This window comes from Cetorhinus maximus, chromosome 19, assembly GCF_964194155.1.
Source record: "Cetorhinus maximus chromosome 19, sCetMax3.hap1.1, whole genome shotgun sequence".
NCBI classification, from domain to species: domain Eukaryota; kingdom Metazoa; phylum Chordata; class Chondrichthyes; order Lamniformes; family Cetorhinidae; genus Cetorhinus; species Cetorhinus maximus.
The window spans coordinates 11,421,184-11,430,683 of NC_135897.1; the positions used below are offsets into that span (position 1 = coordinate 11,421,184).

Here is a 9,500-nt window from a genome sequence, read left to right on the forward strand (position 1 = left end):
GCTTACTTACCAGTATCTTATAACTGGGTGCAAGGGATCAACAGGTGATACATATTGGAAGATATGCAGGAATTAAAGGCATGCCCACTTTTTGCGTTGGATGATGACCTTTCAATATGGCAATCACCAAAGTCTCACGCCAACAACTCACTTTTATACGGCGTTTAAGTTGACCCTTGTTTTTGGGGGGGGTGGGCTTTGAGGCTTCAAAAGTCAACTTATATGCCGCAATCTACGTAACTAGGGTACTACAAGTTAGAAGTAAGTTATTCAAAACCCTATCCTTCTCTTTTCAGTTCCCTATGGAACAGAAGGGAAGTTAGAAAAAGATATAGCTCTTTATTACACTCAATATCTCAAACCACTTTACAACTAATTCATTACATTTGCGTAGTCACTTATGTGGGCAGCAAATTTGCATACAGCAACGTTCCACAAACAGTAAATGGGAAGAATAATTAGTTAATCTGATTCTGATGGTGGTATTTTGGGAAGGAATGTTGACCAGGACAACTGAAAGGACTCCCTGCTGTATATCGAATAACACCGTAGGATCTTCAATATCCATCTGAACAGCTGAGACTAAAGGGCATTCAAGAGCTTCAGCAAACATTGTGAAATAGGGATTAAGTATCCAGCTGCAGTTCACAGTTCAAAAGTTTAATTTTGTATCTCCCACTTATTTTTCCCTCCTTAGTACACCAGATTGCCTTTTTTAAGGCTATCCTTTGAAAAAAATAAACATATATCCATTGCTTTCCTGTTTGTTCTAGGTCGACAAAGCTATCAAACTACAATGTGTTGTGCAAAAATGCAGCAGTTGATTCAGCAGTTCAATTGATTGAGCCGAGTTGAGCAACACGTTGAGTTGAAAATTCTCATCCTCGTTTTGAGATCCCTCCATGATCTTGTCCTTCCCTATCTTGGTAACATCCTCCAGCCCTACAATCCTCAGAGATACATGCACTCCTCCAATTCTGGCATCTTGCATGTCCCGATTTTAAATGATCTACCATTGGAGACCATGCCTTCAACTACCACAGCCCTAAGCTCTAGAATTCCCTCCTTAAACCTCAGTCCCTCTACCTTTATTTCCTCCTTAAAACCTACCTCTTTGACCAAGCTTTTGGTCATCTGTCCTAATATCTCATGTGGCTCAGAGTCAAATTTTGTTTGATAATGGTCCTGTGAAGTACCTTGATTTTTTACTATCTTAAAAGACACCATATAAATGTAAGTTGGTGAAGTAGCCCGTGTTTTGTGGCACATTACCGCTACATGTTTGAACTCACGCTTCTTGTGAATGTGACAAAGGCAGTAAGTCGCTCTACAGGTTCCATCACCACAACACAGCACTGTCTGTCTTCACCAGTCATGCGCTTCATCCAGACTGACACTGGAATCTCCATGCCGCCATTGCTAATAATGTCAATCTGGAAACAGGAACACAAACCATAATGGGAAAATTATAAATATTACTAAGAAAGTACAGTGAAATTACAATGAGTCAAACTTGGGTGACACGAAATTCAGGCTATGTCCAATTTGTCAACCATTCCCACCAATAGAACAGCGAATCCCAAAGAATGATGCCCATGATAAACCGAAATTCCGCACTGGTGTCTCCAGGTTAGGCAAACTTGTCTAAGCTTGTCACATGACCACACCAACCAGAGCAGAATTAAACCGCCTGCCCGCCCATTTCCCTGGCCAATGCCACAAAGGCTGTAGAGATGCTCCAGGATTTCGCACAGCAGCACAAAAACCCAGAAAACATACTTGACTGCATTGGATGACATGGTGAACTGTATCGCTGTCATGAAGCTATTAATGTATATAATATTATTGGAAAATATTTTTCTTTTAAAAGAGGTTTAGTCTGTGGGTGTACCTTAATTAGGTTAAAGCCAGCTAGTCTGGGTGCTTTGATATGTACTAGTTTTGATATGTAAGAGAGATAGAGTGTATTTGCATTTTTTGAATAGAGCATTCAAGAAATGGGGTGAAAACTGACACTTATCTAGCAGATACAAAGCAATATGTTTATATTACTAATAAAATTGGTACTATGAAAGGGGTTTTATTGTTAGAAGAGGCTGGTGATACAATGAGAATTTACATTCAATGGGCGGTGGTAGGTATAACTTCAGTGGTTTTGTGTTGCAGGGCAGATGGCAATGTGAGATTAACAGTAGCTGTACACCTCCAACTGTTTCCACAGGAACCAAAGTTAAAAGAACCTCATTTTGAATTTGTACGGTGAAAATACTTTGCCTGGTGTTTGGTTACGTCTCTGGGTTGCTGTTGCCTTAATGGAGATTAGTTTGGAAATTTCTTAAAAGTTATGATAGTATAATTTGAAGCCATGTGTATATATATTTTAACCTGTGTAAATGAATAAAATGTTTCATTTAGTTTAATGTAAAACCTCGAGAACTGGTTGCACCTCAAGCATAACACTTAAAATTACAGGTTATGACAGTTGTTTAAAGTTTCACTCTGGGATTTTTAAATAACTCCGCTTTACCAACTGCATCGGTCATAACAATCGCGCACATCTGAGACAGCACGCTAATCAGAAAAAGATTATAGAGTTTTTCCAGAATTAACTCCTGACATCTTTCAATGCAAAGCTCCGGCCTTTTACAAGGTCAGGACATTGTAAGGTGTGAACAAATTGAATAAAGGCCTTTTCACTTTTTACTGTGCTTTAATTTGCATTTGAATCTGTTGTTTTTGACATAGGCCACATTTGTAGGCATATTGTGTTACATACAGACGCATTCATGTGGAGATAGGGCCTCCTTGGCTAATACAAAGCTCCACTTAAATTTGTGGGCAGATCCCCTGGGATTCAACTCATTGGGATTTTACTGTATAGGACACAATGCAAATACTGGCTTATTTCATCATTTGAGTTGGGGAGGACATATAGAAATGGATATTTTCTCCTCAATTCTGGGTCTCTTCACATTATACACAAGGAGGTGGCAGTTTGTTCCCTGGTTAATGCCATTCCAAAATCAGCTAAAAGATGTGCAATATAAGCTCAGAATGAAGCTCTACTTTCCCCATCCCGCCCTGTGCGAATGCAAGGCCTGGTACATTAACCTTCCTCCCTTCAGCACAGTATTAATCCACCCTGTTCTCTTGCCCACATGCCTGTCCTTGGCTTGCTGGATTGTTCCAGTGAAGCCCAACGCAAACTGGAGGAACAGCACCTCATCTTCCGACTAGGCATTTTACAGCCTTCCGGGCTGAATATTGAATTCAACAACTTTAGATCTTAAACTCCCCCTCCCCCTATCCCCACCCCGTTTTTTTCAATAATTTATATAGATTCTTCTTTTCCCACCTATTTCCATTATTTTTAAATCTAAAACTAAAACTTTGTTAGTCTTTCCACCCCACCCCCACTAGAGCTGTACCTTGAGTATCCTGCCATCCATTCTTAATTAGCACTTTTCTTAGATAATATCACCACCTTCAACACCTCTTTGATCCTTTTGTCTGTGACATCTTTTGATTATCTGCTCCTATCACTGCTTGCTTATCCCTACAACCACCCCACCCTCAACTTCTCTCTCCCCCCGCCCCCCACCTTAGACCAGCTTATATTTCACCTCTCTCCTAACTATACTTCAGTTCTGCCGAAGGGTCATGAGGACTCGAAACATCAACTGTTTTCTTCTCCACCGATGCTGCCAGACCTGCTGAGTTTTTCCAGGTAATTCTGTTTTTGTTTTGGATTTCCAGCATCCGCAGTAGCTTTTAGCTTTTTGTTTTTATCTCAGTATTAATGCACGTTGGTTCTCCTACTCCCAGAACAGTCCATGGAACTTTTAGCTCCTAGCTCTGCGAAAGGCTCTATTCAAACAACCCTTCTTCTGTTTGTAAAAACTAGTTCATACCAAATTTAGTCAGCAATGACCCTTCGGCAGGGAAATAATTAATTACCGAGAGCACCACAATAGAAACATGGGGAGGAATCCACTGATTGTGCTTATTTGGTCACATACCACTTTTCCAGAGATGGTCACAACTTGTCCATCAGCTTCCGGATGTTCTTCATACAGCACCTCTTCCAGCACATGGCTGGACTTTGATACAAGTAAAGACAACTTCTGACCAATTAGCTCTTTGCTACTGTAACAAAGCAGCTTACAAGCCATGTCATTGGCCACTAATATCTGTTGGAACATAGAGAAAGAGCAAATGGGCATCAGAATAACAAGCTGTGCAAACTAGAAAATCACTATGTCTCACTAAGAATTCACACCATCATGGGAAAGAGAGATAGATAACCCTAGGTAATTGGATTCTTTGCTCTTATCCTCAGGTGATTATAATAACAGATCGATAAAAGAAGTGGGGAATAGAAGGGGTGAAACACTGAGGGGAAGGAAGAGAATGCTGCAGATTCAATCAAAAAAAGTTTAACATTTCCTGGCTTGATTTTTAAAAAGGAGCCAGGGACCGGCAGTGCCAGTGGGAGACCTGTACACCATTCACAGGGTAAGTGCTATCTACTCAGACTTGCCACACTGTAGCAAATATCCCCAGCTCAGTTTGTGCAACAGTAAGAATTTTTTAAAATTTCTTTCATGGAATGTGGGTATCATCAGCAAGGCCAGCATTTGTTGCCCAGGAACCGAGTGGCTTGCTCAGCCATTTCAGAGGGCAGTTAAGCATCAACCACATTGCTGTTGGTCTGGAGTCACATTTAGGCCAGACCAGATAAGGATGGCAGATTTCCTTCCCTGAAGGAACACTCGTGAATCAGATGTGTTTTTGCAGCAATGATAGTTTCACAGCCACCATTACTGAGGCGAGTTTTCAATTCCAGGTCTTTTCAAATTTATTGAATTTGCTGTGGTGGGATTTGAACCCAGGCCCCTGGGTCTCTGGATTACTAGACCAGTGACCTTACCACTATGCCATCATCTCCACTTGTCAAGAGTATGAATGTAAGATTTGAATCTGAATTAATATGGTCATAATACACTATGTTGCACAATCGGTTTTAGCCTAATATGGTAGACCAGCTGCGAATTTGCAGTTTTAGGCATTTACCACAAGTAATTTGAAAATATACTAGCAAAGAAATTCTGATAGAACGCAAGAGAAATCTAACTGTTAAACACATACTTAGGTGCAGCACTCTTTTCCATTTTTATAATGCATAAATTGGCCAGGAGTATCAAAGCATTCAGATCCTCAGATAAAGTCAACGTTGTACAATACCATCCTGCCTCAGTATGTGGGATTTGCACAGAAAGGTCCAACAGGATTTTGTAAATATTCTGGTTCCTTTCAGCATTCCGTTCTTTCCAATGAGTATCCCCAAAATTTAACACATTTAACTTTCTGCAAACGCACAGCAGCTCTACCTCTTCCCTTCCCTCACCCCACATTTTCTTAGCTGGTATGAACTTGATTTCTCCAAAGCTATATGTAGTTAGCATATGCTAAAAGGTGCATAGTAAAGGCTGACAGATCGGAGTTCATCGTATACCTCTGTAGTCAGGCCATCTATTGTAAGGATGGCTTTGTTAGGGTTGCGCACTGCAGCAGGGAGATTGGAATTGCCATCACCCCCTAGAAGATTCCAGATGTTGCTCGAGATATTAGGAGCTGACCCAGGGCAAGAGAGGGAACCACTGAGATCGGTCAAGAGAAGATTTCGAGAGGCCACAGAGGAGTAACTGTAGGAGTTCAGAGATTCACCTGTTGGAAGTAAGCAAGGAATAATTGGTAAGGTCATGCCAAATTTGGTTATTTTCTACCTTCAAGTTTTCTAATCATTGTCTCCCCATGCAAAACACAAGCAACTTACTCTGCCTAGGGTTTTGGAATCAAGCCCTACACACACAACTTCCTCAGCTAGAGAGACAGATAGTCAGTCACCACCACACATCCAAGTCTAGGACACTCACCACCATGCAAGCAACCAGTATATAAAGACTACAAATGGTAGGGGCACCCACATCATTCTCCAGCTAGTTTAAGATTCATTAACCTTATGCCTTTTCCTGAAGTCCAGAATACATGCATTACAAGATGGTAGGGAAGCTACTGGGGATGGAGGAGAGTTAAACAGATTTGAGGAGAAATGAGGTTAGGGAAAGGGGGTCTTTCATTATAGCTAGAGGTTACCCCCAGTTCTCTAGTGTGTGGGAGGGTGGCATTGGTGCGAATTGGGAAATGGAGTACAGTAAAGGAGTTTATGATAATGGGAGATGAAGCTGAGCTGTGTAAAGGGGGGAGTATTGTGAATGGGATCGTTGCAAGGGGAATGAGAAGAATTGGGATTATGGGAGACAGGGTCTGGAATACTGCAGTTACAGTGATCCAATAGGAATAAGGGGAGATATAGGGATTTATCAGCACTGATTCAGGATCCGACCTTTGAGTTGATTAAAGCTCAGCACAATTTTACTATATGCATATATAAAAGTGCTAGATGATACGTGTGCTGACTTCTGAAGTCAAATAGCAAAACCATCAGACTTTGCGTTATAGAAAAAACTCATACAAATTTAAATATACTATCAAACCTTACACTGTGTAGCCTGAAATTGAATCCTAATACATTGCCTGAATTTACAAACAAACAATACTATACAGTGCTACAGTAGAATCCTGCGGTGTTGTGAACATTTATTAACTAATCAATATGCATTTCAATTCTTTTCAGTTTGTTGCAAATTGCAATTAAAGTTACATGCTCCTAAGCAAAGCAATCTTCTAAACACAAGAAAAACCCACCTGTAAAAGACTCTAGGTTCCAGTAGGTGCCTGGAGCTACCTTCCGGAGCGCAGGCTTTGCTGTCCGGGGAAATGTTTTGCTGAGGTCAAATGAATCATTTAGCTTCTTTTCAAGGCCAAACAGCGCTGCCCTTGTCCTCTTGCCTTTCTCCAAATTGTCCCATGGAGATAAAGCTCTGTACCTGCTATCCAAGGAGCCCAGGAGTTGTGAATCCATCTTTAGCACTAGCACTTATACAGTAAATGCTATGAAACATTCACCTAAAGTACGAATAAAGAGCAGTCGGAACAAATAATACAAAAACAGCACTGTAACAACATTTTGGGCATTATTCCAAGTCAGCTATACAGAACAATTATTTTAAAAATAGTACCAGGTACCAAAAAGACCAAACAGCTAGTAGTGAAAGGACAAGGGGAAGAGGTGCGATTCTTCCCACTTAAAAATAATTGCTAATGTATTTTCTTAAAACAACAGAAATGTGGTAAACTGCTAGTAAAACTGCAAGTGCTGAACAGAGCTAAACTAATCCTCCAGATCAGGCGTTCACACATACCCTGATGAAAAATCCTTTGTCGGTCATTGGCATGAGACTTTTCAGAGGCGTGGGACCAACACAATCAGAATTTGTCCTCTGGCACATCTTATAACAAATGTTACATAAGCATCATCAAATTTTAAAAATATATACATCTGACTTCAGATTAGGTATGATAACTTTGGACAGCAAAATGCCCTGGTTGAAAGAATTCAGCTCTGTTGTAGCAACAGTAAAGGATTAGTTTTAGAGAAGGAAGCAGAATCACAGCAGACCTGCCACATAAGGAATGATTTAACTTGTTAATGTGCATCTCTTAAAAAGGGAAAATAAACCTAACTCTATTCATTTCAATGGACTCTCAATCTGTCTCACTGTTGGTAAACTCTCCAGCATTTCTTACAATTAAGGTTTCAGACTCTTTCCCGCTGTTTTTTCCTCTTCCTAAAATCTCACTGTTGGCATTTAAACTTTATAGAGTCATTCTTTCCTTTTACCTCCTGCCAATCTGCATTCCAGGTTGCAAAAAATAACCAATGCGCCCAACCACAGACTGCCTCGTGTACAGGAAGAAAAAATGCTCAAAGATAACACCATTAAGCAACAGGTAGACACAAATAGATGGAACATTTCTCAATATTGTAACATTAAATCAAACCTTTTTCAATTCCACTCTCTTGCTCTCTTCATCGTGAAGAAAAGCATTCGAGCTCAGTATGAGACACAATGGGAATAGCAGCCCTCCGACCTTGACAAGTGGCCAGTCATCATATATAAACTGGCATTTTACATGGTTGCATTTTGACCATAGTAGATTCCTCACAGCCAGCACAATTAAAGTTCCTACCCATATGCACACACAGATAATTCCAGTGCAGGTCATGAGAAAGCAAAACCCTGACTCAAATCTGTTCCCAATATTTGAGGACGCACTGCTACCAATGCCCTAAGACTGGCCAGCGCAGCACAGACTAGCAGTTAAACAGGGACTACTTGGCCTGTTGTCCCCAATATCACAACAGAGCTTTATTTGTAAACTGATCTATTGGTGGAGTTAAACCAATTCAAATGAGTGTTAAAAGTTCCCAGAATATAATGTAAATATAATATATAAAATAAAAAGGGAAAGGAGGAGAAGCGGTCAGTCAGGGCAGGGGAGGGCGAGAGGGAGGGGGTCACGGAGGCGAGGAGGTCGGGCGCCGCGGAGGGGGCAGGGGGCCCGGGAGAGGAGGGGAGTCGGGAGGGGAGGTGGTCGGGAGGGGATGGGGCAAGGGCAGGCAGGGGATGGGGGCAGGCAGGGGATGGGGGAGGGCGGGGATGGGGCAGGCAGGGGCGGGCAGGGCAGGGGCGGGCAGGGCAGGGGCGGGCAGGGCAGGGGCGGGGAGGGCAGGGGCGGGGAGGGCAGGGGCGGGGAGGGCAGGGGCGGGGAGGGCAGGGGCGGGGAGGGCAGGGGCGGGGAGGGCAGGGGAGGGGAGGGCAGGGCAGGGGCGGGCAGGGCAGGGGCGGGGCAGGCAGGGGAGGGGAGGGCAGGGCAGGGGCGGAGCGGGCAGGGCAGGGGTGGGCAGGGCAGGGGCGGGCAGGGGAGGGGAGGGCAGGGGAGGGGAGGGCAGGGGAGGGGAGGGCAGGGGAGGGGAGGGCAGGGGAGGGCAGGGGCGGAGCAGGCAGGGCAGGGGTGGGCAGGGCAGGGGCGGGCAGGGGAGGGGAGGGCAGGGGAGGGGAGGGCAGGGGAGGGCAGGGGAGGGGAGGGCAGGGGAGGGGAGGGCAGGGGAGGGGAGGGGCGGGCAGGGCAGGGGCGGGCAGGGCAGGGGCGGAGCGGGGAGGTGAGGGCAGGGCAGGGGCGGAGCGGGGAGGTGAGGGCAGGGCAGGGGCGGAGCGGGCAGGGCAGGGGCGGGCAGGGGAGGGCAGGGAGGGGAGGGCAGGGGCTGGCAGGGAGGGGAGGGCAGGGGCGGGCAGGGGAGGGCAGGGAGGGGAGGGCAGGGGCGGGCAGGGAGGGGAGGGCAGGGGCGGGCAGGGGAGGGCAGGGGGGGCAGGGGCGGGCAGGGGAGGGCAGGGGCGGGCAGGGGAGGGCAGGGGAGGGCGTCGGTCAGGGCAGAAGAGGTCAATTCTTTTCTGGCCCAGCTCCTTCCCTCTGCTGCTGAGACAGGCTGGAACTCACCCTGTTTGCGGTGTGAAGCCTCACGCTGCCTTCTGGGC

At 44.8% G+C, this 9,500-nt stretch overlaps 1 protein-coding gene across 1 annotated transcript in view; it reads right to left on the minus strand.

Moving 5' to 3' along the window:
* The window catches only part of pask (PAS domain containing serine/threonine kinase), a 53,080-nt gene extending 46,055 nt beyond the window's left edge, over nt 1-7,025 (minus strand). The window contains exons 1-4 of the mRNA XM_078563493.1: nt 6,769-7,025; nt 5,516-5,727; nt 4,020-4,190; nt 1,293-1,433 (exon numbers count right to left, since the gene is read on the minus strand). Of these exons, the coding sequence (XP_078419619.1) occupies nt 1,293-1,433; nt 4,020-4,190; nt 5,516-5,727; nt 6,769-6,985 (741 nt within the window). The 5' untranslated portion in view covers nt 6,986-7,025. The remainder of the gene's footprint in view (nt 1-1,292; nt 1,434-4,019; nt 4,191-5,515; nt 5,728-6,768) is intronic.
* Nucleotides 7,026-9,500: the final 2,475 nt, after the last annotated feature.